General features: G+C 56.9%; 11 protein-coding genes across 11 annotated transcripts; 5 read left to right on the top strand and 6 right to left on the bottom strand.

The window, feature by feature from the left end:
• Positions 1-102: 102 nt before the first annotated feature.
• Positions 103-4,632, bottom strand: PHSY_004653 (ATP dependent chromatin remodeling factor; the record flags this gene model as incomplete). The annotated part of the gene is made up of 1 exon (XM_012335266.1): positions 103-4,632. The coding sequence occupies one exon, from the start codon at positions 4,630-4,632 to the stop codon at positions 103-105; it is 4,530 nt and encodes a 1,509-aa protein (XP_012190656.1).
• Positions 4,633-5,716: 1,084 nt separating this feature from the next.
• Positions 5,717-6,813, top strand: PHSY_004652 (potential RNA Polymerase I and III shared subunit; the record flags this gene model as incomplete). Its single annotated transcript, XM_012335265.1, has 3 exons — positions 5,717-5,883; positions 6,172-6,248; positions 6,563-6,813. 3 exons carry the CDS (start codon positions 5,717-5,719, stop codon positions 6,811-6,813), a joined length of 495 nt encoding a protein of 164 aa, XP_012190655.1.
• A 142-nt stretch (positions 6,814-6,955) lies between these two features.
• PHSY_004651 (transcription elongation factor) lies at positions 6,956-7,554 on the bottom strand (the record flags this gene model as incomplete). Its single annotated transcript, XM_012335264.1, has 2 exons — positions 6,956-7,216; positions 7,297-7,554. The coding sequence occupies 2 exons, from the start codon at positions 7,552-7,554 to the stop codon at positions 6,956-6,958; spliced, it is 519 nt and encodes a 172-aa protein (XP_012190654.1).
• A 362-nt stretch (positions 7,555-7,916) lies between these two features.
• Positions 7,917-8,360, top strand: PHSY_004650 (hypothetical protein; the record flags this gene model as incomplete). Its single annotated transcript, XM_012335263.1, has 1 exon — positions 7,917-8,360. One exon carries the CDS (start codon positions 7,917-7,919, stop codon positions 8,358-8,360), a length of 444 nt encoding a protein of 147 aa, XP_012190653.1.
• Positions 8,361-8,507: 147 nt separating this feature from the next.
• Positions 8,508-9,806, top strand: PHSY_004649 (hypothetical protein; the record flags this gene model as incomplete). Its single annotated transcript, XM_012335262.1, has 1 exon — positions 8,508-9,806. The coding sequence occupies one exon, from the start codon at positions 8,508-8,510 to the stop codon at positions 9,804-9,806; it is 1,299 nt and encodes a 432-aa protein (XP_012190652.1).
• Positions 9,807-9,989: 183 nt separating this feature from the next.
• Positions 9,990-10,697, bottom strand: PHSY_004648 (universal stress protein; the record flags this gene model as incomplete). The annotated part of the gene is made up of 1 exon (XM_012335261.1): positions 9,990-10,697. The coding sequence occupies one exon, from the start codon at positions 10,695-10,697 to the stop codon at positions 9,990-9,992; it is 708 nt and encodes a 235-aa protein (XP_012190651.1).
• A 931-nt stretch (positions 10,698-11,628) lies between these two features.
• Positions 11,629-13,236, bottom strand: PHSY_004647 (hypothetical protein; the record flags this gene model as incomplete). The annotated part of the gene is made up of 1 exon (XM_012335260.1): positions 11,629-13,236. One exon carries the CDS (start codon positions 13,234-13,236, stop codon positions 11,629-11,631), a length of 1,608 nt encoding a protein of 535 aa, XP_012190650.1.
• A 916-nt stretch (positions 13,237-14,152) lies between these two features.
• On the top strand, positions 14,153-15,299 carry PHSY_004646 (hypothetical protein; the record flags this gene model as incomplete). The annotated part of the gene is made up of 2 exons (XM_012335259.1): positions 14,153-14,232; positions 14,705-15,299. 2 exons carry the CDS (start codon positions 14,153-14,155, stop codon positions 15,297-15,299), a joined length of 675 nt encoding a protein of 224 aa, XP_012190649.1.
• Positions 15,300-15,524: 225 nt separating this feature from the next.
• On the bottom strand, positions 15,525-17,672 carry PHSY_004645 (hypothetical protein; the record flags this gene model as incomplete). Its single annotated transcript, XM_012335258.1, has 1 exon — positions 15,525-17,672. The coding sequence occupies one exon, from the start codon at positions 17,670-17,672 to the stop codon at positions 15,525-15,527; it is 2,148 nt and encodes a 715-aa protein (XP_012190648.1).
• Positions 17,673-17,780: 108 nt separating this feature from the next.
• PHSY_004644 (hypothetical protein) lies at positions 17,781-19,994 on the top strand (the record flags this gene model as incomplete). Its single annotated transcript, XM_012335257.1, has 1 exon — positions 17,781-19,994. One exon carries the CDS (start codon positions 17,781-17,783, stop codon positions 19,992-19,994), a length of 2,214 nt encoding a protein of 737 aa, XP_012190647.1.
• A 119-nt stretch (positions 19,995-20,113) lies between these two features.
• On the bottom strand, positions 20,114-22,459 carry PHSY_004643 (hypothetical protein; the record flags this gene model as incomplete). The annotated part of the gene is made up of 1 exon (XM_012335256.1): positions 20,114-22,459. The coding sequence occupies one exon, from the start codon at positions 22,457-22,459 to the stop codon at positions 20,114-20,116; it is 2,346 nt and encodes a 781-aa protein (XP_012190646.1).
• Between the last annotated feature and the right edge of the window lie 237 nt (positions 22,460-22,696).

Below are 22,696 nucleotides of genomic sequence, written 5' to 3'. Positions count from 1 at the left end.
CATCAACCACTCAATCACACATTCACACCTGCCAAATCGTGTGCGAACAACAAATCATTTTCCTTTAGTACAACCACCTCTGACTGTGCCATGATCTCTCTCTCACTCGTCATCATCCGACTCGGTCTTCTTTTTCACCACCTTGCTCCTCTTTCCCAACTTGATCTTGATACCTCTCGGCGCAGCCACAGGCTTCTCCTCTTCCTCTTCCTCCTCTTCGCCTTCCTCCTCGTCCTCAGCCTGCGTGTCGTTCACCGAGGTGTCCCCAGCCTGCGTCTCACCCTCATTCTCCGAGCCTGGCAACCCGCTGAACCTACACAACATATCGTACGTCGTGTCGAACGCCTTCTGCAGCTCCACCGCATCGTTGTAGACCCAGGAGCCCTCCTGGTTGTACGTCTTGGCGTTACGAACCATGAGATGGAATTCATCGCGACACGTATCGACGCGTCGGAACGTTCGGTTGTCGATGCGACGTTTGATCTGACGCATCGCGATCGGCTTTTCGATGATGACGTGGTAGTCCGGATAGTCCGACTTCTTGGGCACGTCCAAGAATAGCAGACATCGCTTACGACCAGTCTCGGGCTCCAGGCACGATTCAACAGCACGGTAGCACTGATTGAGCGCATACTTGATGCGGTCGCGCACATCGTCTTCGCCACCGGTCTTGCGACGCTTGGGCTGCCCGATGCGCGCAGCCGACGGACTTTCCTCGTAGTCGGGCGAAGCGTCCATGGAGGCGCCGCCGAGACGCTTCCGCTTGCGGCCCGAGGGTCCAGGGGACGGCTCTGGCGTCTCGCTCGCGCCTCCAAGACCGCGTCCTCGACCGGCAGCACCCTTTTTGCGCCTGCCGCCCTCGACTTCGGGGGTGCCTTCCATCGAGTCCGCAGACTGCATCAAGGCTTTGGCTCGTCGCTTCTCGATACGCTCACGCTTCCGCTCGACAATGTCATTGAGGTCCACGTCATCGTCTTCGAGAGCGCGCAGGAACTGGTCCTCGGTCAAGCCGTCGTCGTAGTGCACGACGTTCCTCTTTCGCGTGGCTGGCTGCTCCTCTTCGACGTCGTCCTCCAGTCGGTCAGCGTCAAAGTCCTGCTGGTATACGGCGGGCAGCTCGCTTTCCTGCATGAGTCGCTCGGGCAGCTTGCCCTTGTAACCCAACGACTTCCAAAACTCGGCATCGGACGCCTGACGCTCGCGGTCGATCTGCTCGAAGATGGGCACTTCGTGTTCGCCACGCGCCAGCAGCTGATTGAGCTCGTCATCGTTGAAGTCGCCATCATCGTCGTCCTCGTCATCATTGTCGGCCTCCAACATGGCTCGCAGAAGCAATTCTCGCTCGTCGGCGGTAGCCTGGTTGTCGAATTTACCAGCCTGGATAACCTTGCCCTCGATCTCGAGCTTGTCCTGCGCTCGAGCAAGGATGGTCTCCTCCACCGACTTTTCGGTGACGAGACGCAGGATACGCACCTCCATCTTTTGACCGATACGATGCGCGCGATCCTGGGCTTGCAGATCCTGATGAGGATTCCAGTCCGAATCGTAGATGATGACGGTATCGGCAGACTGCAAGTTGAGACCGAGACCACCGGCACGCGTCGAAAGAATGAAGATAAAGTACTCCGACCCTGGCGCGTTGAAAGCTTTGAGCAGGTGCGATCTATCGTCGGGCTTGGTTCCACCATCGAGACGAAGGTACTTGAAGCCACGATACCTCAAAAAGTCCTCCACGATATCCATGATGGCGGTCATCTGGAAGAAGATGAGCACACGATGCTTGGTGGCAAACAGCTTGGGCAGCAGCCTGTCCAGCAGCTCGAATTTGCCCGCAACTCGATACAGATCCGGTCCGGTCTCCTTGGTCGGGTTGATGGCGATCTCGACCTGTTCGAAGACATAGGGATGGTTGCAGATCTTTCGCAGCTGCATGATGGCGTTTTGCAGACCACGAATGCCCTGAGGCTTGGCCTTCTTCCCGGCGGTGCTGTTGTCCTCGCCAGAGAGAATCATCTTGTGCTTCTTCATCTGCTGGTAAAGCTTGAGCTGGAGCGCGCTCATCTTGCACTTGATCACCTTTTCCACCTTGTCGGGAAGCTCCGAGGCCACGTCCTTCTTGAGACGACGCAGCAGGAAAGGTCGCAGCACCTTGTGGAGACGCTTGATGATGAGCAGTGCCTCTTCTTCATTGAGCATCATACCGCCTTCGCTGCCCGTGTTGGTGAAAGGCGTGTTGAACCACTCGTCGAAGCTCTTGACCGAGTTGAAGATCCTCGGCAGCACAAAGTTGAGCAAAGCCCACAGCTCTGGCAGATTGTTCTGCAACGGCGTACCGGTGAGCAACAAGCGGTATCGGCTCGTGTAAAACTGCGTGAGCGTGATGGTGAGCTTGGACTGGGTGTTCTTCATACGATGACCCTCGTCGATGATCATATGCACCCACTTGATCTTGCCGAGCAGATGCTTGTCCTTGATGATGTACTCGTACGTCGTCAACAGGACCTGGAAGTTCATCGATCGAAGACGGCCGGTGAGCTGTTTACGCACGTTGGGCGTGCCCTTGTAGATGAGCGTCGAAACCGTAGGAGCCCACTTGTTGAACTCGTTGACCCAGTTGGTGAGCGTCGACAGCGGCACAATGACGAGGAAAGGGCCGTTCTGCTTCTTGAACTCCATGAGGTAGGTGATGAGTGAGATGGTCTGGATCGTCTTTCCGAGACCCATCTCGTCGGCCAAAATACCGTTGAGTCTGTTGTTGTAGAGCGAGATCATCCATTGGAGACCCTTCATCTGGTACTCCTTCAAGGTTCCACCCGAGAGAATCGTTGGCTGCTGCGTGATGCGCTCGGTGATGCGGTGGGCCACCGAGTAGTAGTCCACCTTGCCGCGATCCTCGCTCGGGTCGTCCTGGCGAGTGGCACCGAACATGGTCTCGTCAACGGCGACACCGACTTCTTGATTGTTGGTCTCCTCGACGATTCGCTCGGCGGCGATGGCGTCGGCGTGGACATCGTCGTTCTGCTGCGCCTGGACGGCTTGCGCCAAGCTGTCCAGGTAGCCGTCAGTCTGGCGCAAGAGGTGCGTAATACGCGTGTCCTTGGCGGTGTCGATGAGTTTGAGGTAGGCCTCTTCGTCGTCGGCTTTGAGCGCGTTGAGACGCTCCTTGGCGATCCTCTCGACACGCTTCTGCTCCTCACGTTCCGAGTCAGCATGGAACTTGAGCATGGCGCGACCGAATCGGCGGGCCTGGTCGCTAGCCCTGGTATGCGCAGCGACGAGGTCGCGACCGTGGTTGCAGATGGTGCTGAGGTAGTCGATGTGCTTCTGTCTGGCGCGCTTCTCGCGCTCGACACGTTGCTTGCGCTCGAGCTGTTCGGTCATGCGTGCGTCGCGAAGGGTTTGCTTCTTGACACGTCGGAAAGCAACGCGGTCGAGGCCGAGGGTGGTGGCTAGGTTGAGGCTCTGGACAACCTGTTCGCGCAGCTGCTTCTGCTTCTCGAGGAGATGAAGCGACTTGAGCTCGATAAGGGCCTTCAACTTGGCGTTGTCGGCTTGCAAGTGACCGCCGTGGAGCTGCGATGTGAGGTCGTGCGTGTTCTCTTTGCCCTTGAGGCTGGCCATGGTTGGGTTCTGCGACATGTCGGCGGGGAAGGACTCGAGCTCTCGGATGCGCTGGCGGATGCGGGCCTGGACGAAACGGTCGCGCTCTTCCAACAAGAGTCTGGGCTCTAGACCGGTTGGCATGAGGCTGGGTATCAAGAGCCGCTGTTGCTTGGTTGCTGTGTAGTCGTCATCCTCAAGCAAAGGCTTGGAGATGTACGAAAAGGGATGAACGTAGGCATTGTAGGGATAGACCGAACTGCTGGGATCGTCCTTTGGACTTGGTGGTCTCGGAATCTCGGCGATCTTTTCCGAAGTGGTGGCCGAAGCTGGATCAGCGGCGCCGTCGGTTGAGGAGCTACCCTTGGCGGCGGCGGCGGCGGCGGCGGCGTCGGAAGCTGACTTTTCTGATGACGCTACCGCAGCGGCTGCGATCTGTGATGCGGTGGTGAGAGGCTCGCCCTTCTTGGTGTCTTGAAATTCAGACTCGCGATCCGCGGCCAAGATAGCCTCTTGCAAGTGTGATGGCAGAGGCTGATTGCGCGAGATGAGCTTGAATGCGATGATCTGCGTCTTGAGCGCGTTGAGCTGGTCGGGAGTGAGGTTGGCAGGGCTCAACGGTCGCGAGATGTCTTCCTCGGTCTTGACAACCACACCGTTGGCGGTGGAAGCATCCGCTGCCGGTGTGGAAGCGTTTGCAGACTGGGAGGGTGATGGTGCGGAGGGAGCTGCTGTGGTAGGAGTCGAGGTTGCGGGTGTTTGCTGTGCTGCTCTTGCTTGCATGGCGACGGCCTGTTGCTGACGCATGGCTTGGTATTGTTGGAACATTTTGAGCGTGTTGACGAGCGTGGCATATTCGGAGCTGGTGGACTCGTTGGCGCCGCTGGCTTTGAGCTGCTGCATACGAGCAATCATGCCATGAAGCCTCTCCTTGGTCATGCCGGTCAACATCTGCTGAGCTTGAGCATTGAGGGCTGGCGGCTGACCGTTGGCTGATGAGCCATTGCTGGCACCGTTGGCGATGGCGGACATGGTGGCGCCACGACGGCAAAGGCCGAACAGACTCGATGGACGTTAGAGAGCCGTCGTTGGAACGGCAATAGGTGCCGTGTGGTCGGAAGGTGTGCCGAGCGGTCGATGGCGATGAGGAACGTCAGGGGGATGCTGACGCCTACGCCGATGAGGGGAAGGCGACCGATCGAAGAAGGCCCTTATGTTGACGAGGGCAGATGTGGATGCTGCTCAACGTTGTCTTCGGATCGCGTCTGCCTGAGATGTCGATCAACGATGGCGACGCAGCCTGCACAACACCGATGAATGAGACGGGGACGCGACGATTACAAACGCGACGATCTGCGCTGGGCTGGTCGAGCAGGATGAGACGAGGAGGCGCGAAACGATCTCGAGTATGGTGACCGATGTGGGATGGGCTGCGGCGATACGCGACGGAGGCGACGGCGACAAGGACCAGGACAAAAGACCAACACACGGTTGAGAAGGAATATCGGAAAGCGATAGCGGCTCGTTGGAGCTTGGAGCTGGCGTCGAGTGGTGGATGCGGTTGCGGATGCAATATCCGCTCTCGATTCTGATGTGCGATTTTTCCCTTCAGGACGAAAGCGGTAGGCCTGCAAGAAGGGGAGGAGAGCCAGCCAGGGCAGATTGCCTGCTCTGCTGCTCAGCAGTCTGAGAGAACCGAAATGGACCCACGACTCGCCGTTGGTTGCTTCAACACTTGAATTTCGAGCTGGTCAACTTTGCTCTGCCCGTCCGCCTGAAATTTGGCTAAATCACGACACGTCGTGCTCAGTTATCTCGTGGGCGAGAAAGGCAACGAGAAATCACACTGGCTGGGCGCTCTCTCAAAATCGGCTGCGTCTGATCGAGCGAGCAACTCGTTACACTGCTCCCAAGCCAAGCGCGCCTTGATGAGGGTTTCGATCAAGTCTTGAAACAAATCGGGGTTCTCGTACGAATGTTGTTGATCTGGAAGAACCGATTTTTTCGAGGCGTGTCTCTCTCCACTCACAGAAAATTTTGGGACAAGAAGCTCTCTTTGATACACAACCTTCTCACACGATCCCTCCATCCCTCTTAGCTCTTTCACATCGGCAAGATGTCCAATTCCAACCTCGCAGAGGTCATGGGCGACGGCCCTGCTTCCATAGCCGACAAGCTCACGCTGCTTCCAGGCTACGAGCCCGACTTTTCTGCCGTCACATTCTGCCTCAAGGAGGAGGATCACACGTTGGGCAACTCGCTTCGATACATCATCATGAAAGAGTAAGTGTCTGCTGTCCGCCTTCCCGCTCAGTCTGCTTTTCTTGCACAGGATCGTTCCGAGATGATATCTTATACTATTGTGCTTTACACGAATTGGCCGAGTCGCATCGGGACATAGTAGTGGTGGGGGAAATACAATAATGGAATTCTTCGTTGCTGAGGACACTTGCTGTTGCAAGAAGACAGACATGGGCAAGGGCACCTGACGTGCACATCGGAGCATTCTTGCATGCAAAGGTACTGACGGCTGCGCTCTCTTCCTCATCGTCCCTGCTTCGCTTGATCTAGCCCGCGCGTCGAATTCTGTGGTTACAGCAACCCGCATCCCTCCGAAAACAAGATCCATCTCCGCATACAGATGTATGGTAAGTCTATCGACATCCACGACGCTACCTCGATCCGACACACACACCATCGCAGGATCCACGCACAAGCCCCTCCTGGCCGAGATGAGAAACAGGGATCGTATGTGCCCAACAACCTAGCCAGGTTGCTTGGAGCTTGACGAAGATTTTTTTTAGATTCTTGTACAATCGTTCCTACTGAGCCACCACATCAAGATACAAGGGGATCTGGATGTTGCGATGGTCGCTGTCGTGGGATCTGGTCGTTTCAACAGCTCACACAAAAGATGGACGATTCTGACACGTTTCCGCCTTCCTCATTGTTGTGCTCATAGACAACGCCTCGGCTCTGGATGCTCTGCGCGATGCCATCGAAAACCTCGACCAGCTCTTCGCTGCCATCGGCGAAGCGTACGACCGAAGCCTCAGCGCCGGCAACTACGAAACCCACGTCGAACCCAAGCTGGACCACGACCGTCTCGCCCAGATGGCCGAGGAGGGCAAGAAGCGACGTGCCGAGGAGAAGGCGCAAGAAGCAGAGGCGCGTAACCAGGCTGCGCAGGCTGCTGCCGGTCGACCTATGTAAAGGCCGTTGCTGCTCTTCCCGTCGCGCGCTTCCATTCCGTTTGCATTTGTTTCACTTGTATTTGTACCTATACCATCGCATCCACCTGGCCGTCCGAGGGTCAATGTACTAGTATTACTATTCCTTCTCTGGGTGCTGTATTCTAGATTCCGGTCTCGAACTCGATACCGCGCATGGCTTCGCCCACCTTGGGCTGAGCTCTTGCCTTGAATTCACCTTCGCCTCCACCACCCATGGATGAGTCGCCTGCTTCGCCGTAGGTTTCCATATCGTCCTCTTGCATGCGCGAGATGCCTTGTGTGGAACCGTGTTCGGGATCCAGTTCATCGACACCCACCGAGGCTTCGAGGTTTTGCTGGCGTAGCTGCTGATCGTGCTTGGCCTGTTCGTCCGTCTTCATCTCCTGTTGTGCCATTCGCAGAAGGTGGTGCTTCAGTGAAGTCTGTCACTGGAGCCTTGAGTTGCACTTCTACCCGAACTTACCTCGTGAGACATGTTGACGAGCTGATTCGGTGCCACGTTTCCCTGTAGAAGATCTTGCGCGAGCTGCGGATTGTCCTTCTTCAACGTCAAGCCGATGTTTCGAACGTCGTTGCGATAATCATTGGAGGTGGATTGGCCAAACTTTTCAAACACGGCCTGCTCGAGTTGCGTCGCTGATGAGCTTGCATCTTGACCACCCGTAGCTGCAGAAATCGAGTCCGCGAGGAAGTTGGCGCTTTTCGAGCGGATGTCTGACATGTTTCGAGATGATTTATGATAATATGGTGGCCAGAAGCAGAGTCTGCCGGTCATCATGCTGGGGAAGCTTCATACAGACACTCGATAGCTGACTGAAGCAATCACTTGCTGTTTGATGGTGTGGAGGTGAGGAATTCCACTGTGTGTCGTGTGTACGATCTCACACTCTCAATGAGCATTTCGTGTTTCTCGACCTCGTTTTTGCGTGACTTTTGCGGAAGATCGAAGTGATGGACAGACAGGATCTAGCAAGCTATTTCCGTCGTATTGTCACCTCGTCGCAAGCGTTCAGACCAATTTGACATGGAAAGGACGAAGCACTGAAGGGCGTACAGAGGAGCTACCATGAGCGCTGTCGACTGATGATAGGCTGCGCTGCGCCAGAACATCGAATCAGAAATGTGAAGCAGAGACCCAACCTGCGGAAGCAGAGCGGCGGCCATCTGTGCTCTGTCGCTCTTAGCTCTCACGCTCGGTCGCGGTGTAGACTCGAGACTCTTCGGCGCATGTGTCGCAATATTTCGGGAACAGCACAGCCCAGCGCAGCACGGTTCAGTGAAGGCCGATCTGGAAGCTCCCGAGAAATTGAATTCACCAGAATTCGGCCTTTCCGACTTGGGGCGTTTCGCTGTGGGCGACGGCTGAGCGCGGGGTCGAATGCTTGCATCCTGACTCAACGTACAACCAACACCGACCACCATCTCATCCACTCACACCCAGCGACATTTCCATTCACGGCAGCCATCGACGCAGGCCTGAGCATCTACGAACACAGAAAAGCATCACAGCGTCCGAACGAAGGTTGAACCGCTCGATAGACCTCACCTTTGCCGCCCCCATCGCGCGCTCTCGGCTAGCATCGTAGCCGCTACAGCACACACAGACGAGTCGACGAGCTCGTTCAAACTGAGTCGTCCGTCCTGCGACTATTCCAGATAAAGTCGCTGGCAAATATGGTACCGAAACCTTCCGGCTCGCTCTTGTCCGGCGCGCGCAAGTCGGGTATCTCCCTCGCCCTCAACGGCGGCTCAGGACAACCGGGAGGCGTCTCGCTTCACGACCGCTTGTCGGCGAGATCAAGAGTCACAAACCTCGGCGTCGTCCTGCTTCTTGGCTTTGCCGGCTTTTCCGCCCTGTTGAACCTCCGATATATGCTCTTCAACCGCAGTCATCCTGCGATACCGCAAAGCTACATCGAGTTCAACGGTCGCACCCCCGAACTGCTCAGCAACAGCGTACCACCTCCTCGCACAGGCACCGACCATCTCAACCATCTTGTCATCGTCACAGGTCATGCCATCTGGGCAGGCTGCGACGTCAAGGCCAAGGACGACGACGAGAATTGGGTGCTCGAGGACTACCAGAAGGGTGGAAGCGTCAAGACTTTCTACAAGCACATTGAAAAGGGAATGCAGCTCACCGTTGAAGATCCCAATGCACTTCTCATCTTTTCCGGTGGTCAGACTCGTCCCAACTCGCTCCAGACCGAGGGTGAATCGTACTACTCGCTCGCCATGGCGGCTAACCTCGAAGTGCCCATGATTGCAGGTAGCCTGGTCAACATCACTTCGCCTGGCTCTTCATCCTCTTCGTCATCGGCGTCCTCATCCATCGGTTCGCTCGCACATGCCAATGCGGCGGTTGCGACTCGACAAGGCCTTCAAGATGCTCGCATGACCACGGAAAACTACGCACTCGACAGCTTTGAGAATCTGCTCTTCTCCATCGCCCGCTTCCGCGAGTACACGGGTCACTATCCGGCACGCATCACCGTCGTCGGCTATGGCTTCAAAAAGGCGCGATTCGAAGATCTGCACGCCAAAGCGGTGCGATGGAACACCAAAGGGTTCCTGCACAACGGCGAGCGAACCTTCCAGTACGTCGGGATCGACGACGAGGGTCTCTCGGACAGCGAAGCGACGGCTCAGAACAGGGGCGAGAAGCTCAAAGCGTTCAACCTGTACGACAAGGACATGTACGGCTGTCACGGCAGATTGAGGGAGAAGAGGATCGAGAGGAATCCCACGAGGAGATTCCATCCGTACATGAGCTCTGCACCGGAGATCGCGGATCTGCTCGATTGGTGTCCCGCACCAAACTCGGGATTGCAAGGCTTGTATCCGGAGAACCTGCCTTGGGATGCAAGAGTTATCGGCACTGGATGGGGGAGAGGTGCTCTGGCGGTCAAGGCGAATAGCAAGGGCAACATCATTCCGGACACGAGATGGTTGCAGATCGGACGAGAGCACTGAAGTGGGCACGGTGAGTTGGAGGGTTCAGATCGGGTGCAGAAGTCACGATGTGTTTCTTGTGAGAGAGATCAGAATCAAAGCTTGATTTTCAGCACGGACAGCAGGAACGTTTTGTGTGCGACGAGAGCGAGATTGAAGAAAGATGCTTTTTATTGAAACAGTCAAGTTTTGAAGGGTATGAAGCTACTTGATGACGAGAACGGGGGCGTTGGAATGGCTGACCAGGTAGCTGGATACAGTTCCGCTTGTGGAGAGACCCTTTTTCCAGTTTCTCTCCCTCTTGCCTACGAGGACGAGATCTACGTGGTGGTAGTTGGCGACTCTCAACAGACTGGCTCTGGCGTCACCGTGGAGGACGTGGATGGTGACGTTGAAGCCTTTTGCCTTGAGTTGGGATTTGTACGGTTCGAGCTTTTCGATGGCTTGGGCACGGATGGTTTTGAGCAGCTCGTTGTGTCGTTCGGTATCGATGGTGAGAGGACCTGCTACCCAGGGGGTGGAGATGACGTTGGCGGGGAGAACGGTGCAGAGGAAGACGTGAGAGTCGGTTTTGAGGAGCTTGTTCTCGAGGAGGTACTTGAAGGCTTTATCGCCGGCATCGGTTCCGTCGAGAGCGATGAGGATCTTGGCGGTTTCGGATTCGAGTTTGGCACCGGGAAGACCGACGATCTGCTGCTCGCGAGCTTCGGTGGGAACGGAGGATTTTTCCAGCGGGTTGGAGGATTCGAGGATGGGCGTCTGCGCGATGGTCGTGACTTGACCGGAGGGTGTGGTGGTGCCGTCGGCGGAGGAAGGGGTGTAGGACTTTTTGGATAGGCCCGGGATGTGGAACAGCGATCGTCGAGGGGACGAGGGCACGGAGGAGGGCGGAGAGGCTGCTGGAGAGGTCATTCTGAAAGAAAGTGTTCGATAATGATGACGATGATGATGGAGAAGGGTACGATAGGAAAGGGTGAGACCAAGGTGTATATATCGGAAACAGACTCTTCCCCACCGCCCCCTCATCAAGCCACGAACAACACACAAGGCACCATATCAACCTCGACCCACCGCCACACACAGTCGACGGCTCGGGCAGCGACCATCTCGCAGACAACAAGCCCCAATCGATATCGCTCTCTGTCTCACTCTGCCTCTCCCCTTGCATAGCCCGTGTGTTCCGCACGTCCACGCCGACCCTACGGCACCGTGTGTCTCGACAAATTTTCCCAACCGAGCAATTGCCTGATACCGCTTCTCGGCAAACTCCTGTCGAACTCGTGGGCTGCAAACCGAAACTTCTTTTTCTACCCTTTGCACATGGTGTACCGTAGATCTTTCTACTCTCGGCAAACGATCAAATCTGAACTGTCCTTCCAACTCTCTACCGAACTCGGAGCACTTCGGCACCAGCGGCAAGCTGCTACCTCACGCTGAAAAAGAGTCACCTAGCGCCAAGAGTGAGTTAGACAGTGCCTTCGGCGTATTACCCGTCGGTAGAAGCTCAGTGACGACATTTCCAGAAGCACAAATCCTCCGAAAATTCGCCGCGTTCTACTCTCTCAACGCCTTCTCTTGGATTCTGGATCGGATCTGGGGCGGCGGCGAATCACCCGATCTTGACTCTTTTGCTCTCAAATTCTCTGCCGATACAATCTTTCCCGCTGCCACGCTAGCAGGAAAGAGACGCTACAGCAATCATACACAGCGCAACAGAACCACAAGTATACTTATACAGGATGACCGATGAAGTGATAGCAGCCTTGCAGGTACATACTGTGAACAGGAGCTGGGACGAATGATCATGGTGGTATACAGTGCTCATCTAATAGCGACTTCCCCCCTAACGACGAACCTTGCTCTTGGACCCACCTCCACTCTTGGCCTTCTTGGCCTTGCTACCCCGTCCGTTAGCCGCTCTCCTCTCCAGGCACGCCTCGCAATACCACGTACCCTGCGGTGGCTTCGTCAGCCCCACGCAGCCCAAGTGGAACCACTCCCGCTCGCAGTCGTCGTCGTCACATCCAATCATGTCTCCGTACGACACGTTGTTGCAGAAACAGTAGCGGGCTTCGTCCGCATCGTCGCCTGCACCTCCCGCGTTGGAGGCCGGACTGTCTGCGCGACTCGCCGATGCAGAACCGGCGTGAGGAGAGGCCGCAGCGGCAGCAGCACCGCGCGCGCGAGAGTTGGAGGCTCCCGCTCGTCCACCCGCACGACCGCGACTCTTGGCGTTGGAGCGTGCGTGCGTGTCCTCCTCCTCTTCTTCCACATCGCCGTCGTCCAGATCTTCGTCTTCGTCGTCGCTTCGTTGTGCCGCGGCGGAGGTGCGCACGGCACGGCTGTTGCGACTGCGTGCAGAGGATTCATCGGCGTCGCCTGCAGCCCGTCTTGAAGCCGCGTCTTTGCGACCACCGGCTCCGTCGTCGTCGTCTTCGATGTAGCCGATGTGTGCATGCGCTGCTCGTGGAAGGCGCGTGTTGCTGTTCGACTGGCTGGCTTTGGATCCAGCCGAAGCAGCAGAGTGTGAGCCGCCTTCGACTCGTTTCTTGTGCGAGCTGGATCCGTTGGCGGCCGACTTGACGTCCTCGTCGCCTTTGCCAGATGCCAACGTCTTGGCGACCTTGGAACTTGCACCCGCCGTCGAGCCGCCGACGGCAGCGCCGGAGATGGCTTTGCGTTTCTTGCTGTTGGATGCTCCACTGGCACCTGCTGCGGACGCTATGGCAGCAGCTGCATCGGCAACCTTGTGGCTCTTTCCGCCTACAGCGCTCACAGCAGAGATGTGTGCAGCTACCTTCTTCTTCTTGCTGCCGCTGGCGCCGTTGACATCGGCGGCACCTGCTGCACCCATGTGAGCATCGAGCGATGCGACGAGCTTGCGGTCCTTGAGCTGTCCTGGCACGTAGTATTGGTCGAGCTTGAGATGCTTGGTGGGGTTGAGCAGCGTCGAGATCTCGCCGAAGCGGTCGAGCTGGCTGTCTAGTGCGTCGATGTAGTCGGTGTGGCTGATGATGGTTTCGGCGGTGTTGAGCGCGACGCGGATCTTGTCCTCGCCACCCATCTTGTAGGCGCGCGCCTCTTCGGCCACCTCCTTGAGCGCGAGCAGACGTTGACCCTGGTCGACATCGGGATCTTCGATGAGCGCGGTGAGGTGGTTGAGACGCGCAGTGAGGCTGTTGAGGTGAGAGCCGAGCACGGCGTCCAGCTCGCGGAGATCGGAGAAGCTGCGGGTGAGGTCGAGGGGAAGCGCATCGAGCGCGTCGGCGTAGGCTGCGAGCGTGACGAAAAAGTGCTCTGGTCCGGACGGATCTAGACCGGCTGCTTCTGGACCAACAACACCGCCCGGGAGGCCACCGATGCCGGCTCCCTTGCCGCCAGTTCTGAGCAGTGCAGATGGCTGAACACGCGAGGGACCTGCAGCGGCCGAGACGGCTGCGGATTGCTTCATGATAGCAAGATGCTGGTGTGCCTTGGACTGTCGCTCGCAGTGACCTGCAGCTGAGCGTAACGTGTGAGAGGGTGGAGGTGGTAGCTGCTGTGTTAGCGTGTGCTTATAGTGCTTGCCTCGGGAAGAACCAGAGCCGAGGTTTGCAAAGAGGGTCGCGGGACGAGGAGAGCAGAGAGAGAGGAACTCGAGCACGAGGACTGGTGCTTCGAGAGACTTGTGGCGTGTGGATGGGAATGATGGACAAGGTGGAAGATACGAATGAGCGTCTCTGGCAACCGAGGCAAAGCATGTCGTCCGCTTCGGTCTGTTGGATTTCAGCCGCTTGCTGTCTTTGGCCGGGCAGCTGAACTCGAGCAGCAGAGCGAGAGGCACGACCCTGCTTTCTCTCCTCCGCGTCAAGTCGTGACCGGAATTCGGGGCTCAAAAGCGGTAATGTTAGATCGTTAACTTAGACATGAGAACTGAACTCGTTCTCGCACGTTCCTCTGGCTGTGATCGGCTCGGAAATGGGAGCAGTATCAATGATTTCCAACATCAAGGGGCGAAGGCTAACGGCACACTGGCTGGAAATTTGGGATGCGATTTTGGAATTGATACTCGCCTCCAAGCTGCACAGACCGCCACCTGACAAGCAGTTTTTCTGGGCAGCACACCGCCGCTGTCAGTCAACTTCTTCTGTGCCTTTCTGCAAATTCTCCCCCATTTTTTTTTTTTCTGCGTTGGTTTCGACTTTCTTCTTGGCTGAGCGCTTTCCAGTTTTTCTTCTTCTTGACAGGGCAGAAAGGCGCTGTTGAATCTTGTTGGCCTGCGCGCTGCCAGGGAGCCACGGAGCAAACGGTATCAACACCATCTGCGTGTGCCTCTTCCTTCATCGTCTTGTTCCACCACAACCTCACACACATACACATACTTCACAATGTCTCTCCCCGACTTCTCCTCCGCTACCAACCTCGGCAAGCTCGACGGCTTCCTCGCCGACAAGTCCTACGTTGACGGGTAAGCTTCTTTTTCTACATGACATCGCCTTTCGAGAATCTGTCAGCTCTCGCTCCTGATGCACCAGCAGCAACACACGATTCACCAGGAGCGCTTGATTACTCCATCACGTCGAATCAATGCGCAGTAGGATTTCGCGATATGGACGCATATGACGAGGAGGAGTAATACTCGATGGTGCAAACGATGCAAACGAAACAACATGATGAACTTTTTGCTTTGGTCCGTGTTTCCGAGCCCAGCGGCTTAAGACCCCGCGACCTTTTCTGCTATGACGAAACCCAACTTTTTCCAAGCTATCTGATCTTTTGTTTCTGCACCGAGTCGACCGCTCTCATAGGAAGGAAGTTGCAAGGGAGCTAGTTGTTCAGGAGACTCGAAGGCGAATGTTTTCAGCCCCCTTCGCCAAATCGCAGCAGCACTGACTTCTCATCTTGCCCTTCTCGACTTCGAACATTCTGCGCATCGACAGTCACTCGCCCTCGCAGGCCGACGTTGCCGTTCACGAGGCTCTCGGCAAGGCCCCTGACGCCGACAAGTACTCGCACGTCGCCCGCTGGTACGAGCACATCTCCTCCTACGAGGCCGAGCACAAGGACCTGACCGGCGACAAGTCCAAGGCTGCCACCCTGCTCTCGTCCACCTTCGCTGCCCCCGCCGCTGCTGCCGCTGACGACGACGACGATGTCGACCTGTTCGGCTCCGACGACGAGGTCGATGAGGAGGCCGAGCGTATCAAGGCCGAGCGTGTCGCCGAGTACAACAAGAAGAAGGCTGCCAAGGGTCCCGGTGCCGCCGCCAAGTCGCTCGTCACCCTCGACATCAAGCCTTGGGATGACGAGACCGACATGAAGGAGCTCGAGGCTGCAGTCCGTGCCATCGAGATGGACGGCCTCGTTTGGGGTTCCTCCAAGCTCGTCGCCATCGGCTACGGTGTCAGCAAGCTCCAGTGCTCCATCGTCGTCGAGGACGCAAAGGTCTCGCTCGACGAGCTCCAGGAGCGCATCGCCGACGAGTGCGAGGACTACGTCCAGTCCACCGACGTCGCCGCCATGGCCAAGATCTAAATCACCATCCTTTTTGCTATCTATCTGCTTTGAAAAAACATTTGGGATTTCGGTCAGCCTTTATACCGGGGAAGGTAACTCACGTCTGCGCTTGCCATTGTTGAGCCGAGAAGTCCGCCTCACAATGTAAATGCACATTGCTTCCCTCCTTGCCTGTCACAGCTCTCGCGCGTTTGTTGGTGCGTCCTGTTCTGCTTTGCATGAGGTTGCGTCGAATTAGCACGTCTACAAATCACGTTCTACACCCCAGATCTGTTTCAACCGTGGGAACCGAAGGCTGTACACTTCCTTTGAAGCTTTCCCTCCGTCGGCTTGCTGCGATGACTCTTCGCCATCGGAAGCACCTGCTGTCGTCTTGCTCTCATCAAAGTATTCCACCGTCACCACCTTGCCGATGATTTTGTCTGGATCGCTCGCAAACTCGACGCGCTGCTCTGGCGTGAATCCCGATCCGACGGACACACTGGTCCCCTTGTGTTCGATCTGGATACTAGCCATCGCTTCGCGCTCCTCGAATCTACCGCTGATGGGCAGACGCATCGTGGCGACAGTGATGGCTTTGACCGTGTACTCTGCATCCCTCCACTCTTTGAACTTGCGAATGGCCGACGTGCGTTTGCCCTCGTACATCGTGTCTTGTCGTAGGACGAGACCTTCCCAACCACGCTGGCTCGCAGTGGCAAGCATCTCTTCGACTTGACTCGTCGCCGAGACGACATTTTGCGATAGTCTGCGGACGAGGCTCTGCTTGCCCTTCTCTCGCGCATCTGCTTCAAAGTACGAGACGAGCGACTCGAGCGATGCTAGCCGTTGAGAAAACGTGCGTCTTGTGCGTCCGTTTGCGGGTGACGATCGCCAGGTGGCGAATTCGTCCAAGGTGAGCAGGTCGAAGGGGAAGAAGGCAGGCTCGCGGATGGTGTAATTTTTGCGCTTGATGAGTCCGACGACCGCAGCAAAGTCTTCCACCATCGTACCCTCTGTCGTGTCCTGAATCGGGGCTGAGAGACTTGCGTCTAGCTGCCGGATCGCAGACTTTGATGCTTGTTCTGGGTGTCGGAGAATGCAGACCTCGCCGTCGAGGATGAGCGTCGCTGTCTGACGTTGCTGCGTGTCGTGCTCGGGTTTCTCCTCTGAAGAGACGAGCAGATCATGCAAGCCAGGATACTCGGTCAGTCTTTGGGCGAGCTCCTTTTCCAGAACAGCCAACGAGGTGAAGGGTCTGCCGTTGCGTGAAAGAGCTTCAATGGACGCAACTTTCCATTTTGCTTGTGCGTCATCACCGACTTGATCTCGACGGAAATGTACGGTGAAGAGACATCGAACGCCATCTAGCTTTCTGCTCGCATACCATCTTGGCGCTGCGTCGTTTGAAAGGAGTGAAGGGAGTTCCTCCCTCGTGATGGTTCTGCCCACAGCTACCTCGAACGAGCCACGAAATGACACGGGTGCGTCGGGATGGCGGTCTCCATCATGATTCTCGATTTTTACGTTCGATTGTTCGTCATGAATAGGGGCCGTTGCAAAGGCTTGATGCAGGATCCGTCCGCCGAATCCAGCCTTCAGATTGCGATCCAAGCATCGATAAAAAATCTCGAGCGACGTCGGCCGCAGCAAACCTTGACGGAAGAGTTCCGTGGTTGACATGTCTGAATCATCGGTTCCCCTCAGCGCATACTCGTGCTGTGCGATGATACCGTGCTTGTGTAAGAAAGTGCCGATGACGGCCAGAGCTTCATGACCGGTGATCTGCCGAGACGCTAGCAGCTGAAAGAGGTCGAGCAGCGTATCTGGTACCTGCTCTCGGACTTCCTCTTCCTGCTTAGCTCGCAGGGCAGCGGCTCGTGTTTTGTCCCGCGAGCTGTTGGAGGGGCGGCTCACGAGAGGCGCTTGATTGTTTTGCCAGTCGTGATCCTTTTGCCTTTGACGAAGGTAGTTGTGCACGCTGGATGAGGTGACATGCAAGCGCGTATACGGGTCGTAGAGAAATGCGAGGAGCGGTACGAGATCATTGAATTCGGCAAGAATGCGTTCCTTCGAGAGCTTCGAGTTGGTGGCATTGGCTCGGTTGATAAGCTCTCGTAGCCTCGTGATGTCGTCCAATGGCGTGGCCTTTCGAGCTGGAAAGCGGCTCGGGCCTGGTCGATTACCGAGAGGGCTACTGATATGCAAGCGGCGTTGTTGTGAGCCACAAAGCGACAGTGGCCGAGGCTGACCAGCTGTATTGATCAGACGGCATGATGGACAGTTAGAAGACGACCTGCTGGATGCTCTCGCCGTGGATGCTGTACTGCGCGAGGGTCGTGTTGCTGAGACCTGAGTCGGAGCAGCCGCCCGCACCGACCGCCAGGCCCGCTGACGAACTCGATCGAGCATGCTGCGGTTATGGCGACGATTGAGGGGTGGTGTAGGAGGAGCGAAGAAGCCGCATATTGAGCTTGTACTGGTTTCGACCGTTGGTTGTGTAGATTGCGGACTGACAAGATGGGGGAAGCAAAGATGGATCCAAGCGTCGTTGAAGGGGTCCAAGCATTCGAGAAGAACAGGAAAAAATTAAGCAGCAAACAACAGTGTTTCATGCCGACACCTCCACAACAGTCAAAAGGCGGCAGCTCATCTGTCAAACGGGGCTCGTCTGTGTTTGCGGTTCAGGGTCTCGTCGACAGCCACACGGTCGTTGCAACACCACATCACTTTTCTAAAGGTCACACACGGCACACGCCCTCCGACACCTCAACACAAGTCGAGCGTGAGCCACATCCCGGCCTCGCCGAACGTCCCGCATCCACTATGGCTATGGCCACATCCAGTCACGCCGGCAGATCCGATCAGATCGCCTCTCTGACGAATCTGCTGGGTCAGCCGTCGCAGCCGCTACCGCCATCCCTGTTGCTTCAGGACGCATGCAGCCCCAACACCACCGCTCGGCTTGTATCCGATACGCTTGAAGCGCTATCGCACGATGCCGACAACGACGAAGGACCTCTGTGCTGGTGCAGCGTATCTCCATTGACGTCGATCAACCCGACGACACTTTTCCGGAACATCCTCAGCTCTCTCCAAGAGCAAGTGACGCACATTCAGCAGACGGCTCGATCCGACTCGGCCAACGCAGTAGCGGGCGGGTCTAGAGGCAAGTACCGAAGGCCCGAGTCTTCTCTCGACTACTTGCTCTGGAGCCTCGGAACCATCCTAGATACTATCGACGGTCGTGTCGTCATCGTCGTCAAGGATGCTGAGCGGATCCGCGATCTTTGGCCCGAACACATCTGGACAGCTTTTTGCCGACTACCATTGCTTGCTGGCAAGCCGGGTCGCATTTGCTCCGTCCTCATCTCTACGCTTCCATGGTCGCAGTACCGCACACCCAGCGGTCTTACTGTCTCGCACCAGCCCATCACCATCCGTTTCCCGCGACTCACTCGCTCAGACATGCTTGCCATCCTCGCCCTCGACTTCCCTTCACTCTGGAATTCCTACTCGGCCTCGGTGCAGTCTGCTCAGATGCATGCCCGCACATCAATTGCACTCTGCGAGCCGTCTACCCTTCTCAAGCTTCACAAGCAACGGTGCGGCCAAGACGTTTCGATGGAAGCACTCAGGGCACTCCACGATCAGTTTGTCGGCGTGTTTTACGACTCGGTGCGCTCCAACGTCAGGGACGTAGAAGAGCTCAGGACTATGAGCGCTGCTGTGTGGCACTCTTTTGTCGTCCCGATCCAGACGAGGGAGTGCACCACATCCGACTTGCAGACGCTTCTGCTGGCTTCGTCGCATCTGTTCAAGGATGTCATCTTGCGCTTGCAGACGCGAGAGGTGGGGCCAAGAGAGTGGACACAAGAAGCACGCGTCAAAAGCATTCAAGCCAGCGCTGCCCGCTTGGCAGCTGCAAAGATCCCGACTTCTGCCGCAACGCATCAAGGTGGGCCGGCAGACGACGATGTCAACATGGCCGACGAGGAACGCAAGTTCGACGAGGAAGAGTGGCTCGAGCGCGAAACAGCCGCGCTAGAAAGGCTGCGCTCGGCATCGTCGCAGGCAACCGTCTCGCTCCTACCCTCGCTCGCGCTCATCCCAACTTTCCTGGTCATTGCATCCTTCTTGGCATCCTACAATCCATCGCGACTCGACGTGCGCTACTTCTTGCGAGATGATTCGCTCCTCAGTCTTTCATCCGGCGCCTCCAAGGGCAAATCCCTCAAAGGTGGTCGCAAGCTCGGTCCAGGCCGCGGTCGCAAAGGCGCTGCCCGCGGACGACCCTCCAAAAGCGCCGTCCGAGTCACCAACGAAGACGGCCAAACCGAAAACCTCAACCGTCAGCAACTTCTCGGTCCCAAACCGTTCCCCATCGATCGCCTCCTCTCCATCTTCCAGGCGCTCATCACCGAAGCCGCACCGGAAATGTCGATGGTCTACTCGTCCCTCATCCCTGAAAACGAGAGCAACGCGCAAGGTGATCTGGACAGATCGACGTTGTGGGAGTTCAGAAGCAAGTCGCTGTCGGTGTACTCGCAGATCAACGGGTTGGTGGCGAGGAGGATGCTGGTCAGGACCTCGGCTCAGGACAAGTTGGGAACGAGCATCAATTTCAGGACCAACGTGAGCTACAATGTGGTGGCGGTGCTCGCCAAGAGGGTCAAGTTTGATTTGGACGAGTGGTTGTGGGATTGGGGCGCGGGTGGTGCGAATGGATTGTAGGATCACGACTCATGTAGCTCAGAGGTAGCTGGGAAGCACAGTCGCCATCGCGTTGTCGAAGAGGGTTGAAAAAGTGCATTCAGAAACCAGAGTCGGACAATGGTGCGGCTAATGTACACTCAGAACGCCTCCCACTTCTGCTTACCCAACGAGATCAATCTGTTGAACACCTCGTCCCTCCTACCCATGGCTGTCAGCTTGTGCACATTGTTCTGCTTATCGACGATCTCGATTCCGTCCGCCACCTCTCCACCCAACGCCCATCCGACGACGAGCTTTCCCTTCCAACCCAACCCACCGACCTTGTGGAGCTCTTTGATGTCGTCGATTGCGATCGTGAACGTGGCACCCTTTTGCTGGACCAACCTCTGCGCCTGTTCGGCGGCACTCGTAGCCGAGCTACCCTTGCTAGCTGCGGCAGCTGCCTGGATGGGGCTTGAACGACCTTTCCTTTCGAACGCGACGGAGGGTGTAGCGGCGGTGGTGAGGATGTACACGTGACCACGCTTGCCCTTGTACCTCGCCTGGAAGCGGACGGGACCGTCGGAGGCGTACTTCTTCGAGGCCTCTTCCGACTGGACCACACCGAGCTTGGTTTTGGCATGCATGGATTGGATTGTGGTGGCCTTGACGCGGTTGACTCCGAGAGCAGTTTCGACACCAGCTTTCGTAACACCTTTGAGGAGTCCGAGCACTTTGCTGCTCTTCTTCCCGGTTTTCGGGTCGGTGGCAGAGGCGTCTTCCCCATCAGGACGGCTGGCTACGTCGTCTGCTTGAGCATCGGCGAGTTGCTTCGCATACTCGGGTGGCAGATCGGGATGCTCGGCCATGTCGGATCCGTGAAGCGCGGTGGGAGGAGGTGCAACGACCGAAGGAGGAGGAGGCGGCAGAGGCGACTTGTTTGCCTCTCCGATGCGCAACAGCGTCACCGTGAGTTGAGCATTGGTAGGCACGCCGCGCAGCAAGTAGTATCGAAGCTCGAGGTACTTTTTCCACTCGGGAACGTTGCGATCGAGCCAGGCGATAACCTGCGGGAACTTGACCCGATCGATCAGAGGCTGACCAAACAGCGCGAAGCCCATACCGAACGTCGATCCCTTGTAGATCATCGTCTCGTTGATGTAGAACGAGGCCAGCAGCAAGGGTACGATAGTACCGGCGAGTCGAGCGCGTGGCGCCCAGCGCGAGAAGGGAGGCGTGGGGTTGAGTGCGTTTCCGAACCTCTCGTAGTCGTCGCAGATGTTGTTGAGGATGTGCATGAAGGGGGCAAGACTGGAGAAGATGGCTGCTTCCATGGGCTGTTTGGTGTGATCGCCCTTATCCGGGTGACCGGCCTTTTCGCCGGCAGCTTTGCTCTGCGCAGCCTGAGATACGACGGCAACATTGGTAGGATCGGGGATCTTGTCCTCGGGATCCTTCTTGGGCTTCTTCTTGGTCGTCGCCGTGGCTTCGTTGCTGCTGTCGTCATCATCGTCTTCTTCGTCGACAGCATTGGCACCTGCATTGGAGGATTTGCCCGCAGCAGTGCTGAGCGCAACCGAACCGAGCGCACCGACAAAATTGGATGCCTCCTGTTCGACTGCTTCACCCTCAAAGGTCTCGGCAGCGCCGGTCAAACTGGTCTTGCTACCAAGGTGACCAGCCAACGGCACTTTGGCTTGTCCCGATTTTGCGTCGATCGCAGCCAATGGAGCCGAGGGGAACAGCAAAACCCGGGCACGTGGCGACATGATGAGCACGAGCATCAACAGCAGCGATGTAGGAACCAAGAGATCGAAAATCCAAGCAGCGACGTAGGCGACCATGAATCCAGCGGTACGTTTCGGCTCGGACCACGAGCGAAGACGCATAATGTGCTGAACGAAGGCCACCACCCCAACGACGACGATGACGTAGACACGCTCGAAGGTGGCCTTGAGCTTGTCGGGCTGGAACTCCTCCTTGTTGCTGATGTACATGTCAAAGTCCTTGTTCTTGGTGTCCTCGATGGCCTTGACGCGGTAGGTTTGCTTGTTGAAGCGACGCACCAGCAGCCAGAGCGACTCGTTCTTCATGCCGTGCAGCACAGGGATGGGGACGTTCGGCTCCTCGCTCCATCCGAGATCGTCGAGCTCGGGCTCGATCGCGCGGTCCGGGTCGCCGGGCGCGGGAGCGGGAACCTGCTTTTGAGTTCCAGGCAGCTCGGTGATGCGTTCCGGTGCAACGTCGGCTTTGGGTACCTTGTGGAGATGAGCTTGATGGTCGAGGGCGGCCTCGGCCGGAGAGACATCGTCCTTCTGTGCGAAACGACCTGCTTCTTCTGCCTCGTGTTCGGCTGATTTGAGCTTGGCAGGGTCGTCGGCGACAGGCTCGGCCGGATCGGTGGGCTGCATGGTAGCAGCAGCAGCGGTTGGGGCAGCTGTGCTTGCGGCCACTTGGTCCGGATCCAGCACAGGAGCGGGTTTGGGGTCGGACGACGACGACATCGTGTCTGGCTAGGTTCGTCTTGTTGAATACGAACAAGCTGCAATCAAGATGTCAAGACGGGAATGATGTCGAAGTGCGGAAGGAAGGAATGACCTCACGGAGAGGAAGACTTGGCACATTTCAGATCTGAGAAGAGTCAATGAACAGAGAGATCTGTAGCGATAAGACCAACTGAATCAGCACGAGAGACAGCCATGAGGGCGCACAGCCGGGCGTGCGCCACAATGTAATGCATC

The sequence above is a fragment of the Pseudozyma hubeiensis genome, assembly GCF_000403515.1.
Source record: "Pseudozyma hubeiensis SY62 DNA, scaffold: PHS45, whole genome shotgun sequence".
Lineage (NCBI taxonomy): Eukaryota > Fungi > Basidiomycota > Ustilaginomycetes > Ustilaginales > Ustilaginaceae > Pseudozyma > Pseudozyma hubeiensis.
Note: the sequence above shows the minus strand (reverse complement) of the source record. Positions and strands in the feature narration are given on the sequence as shown.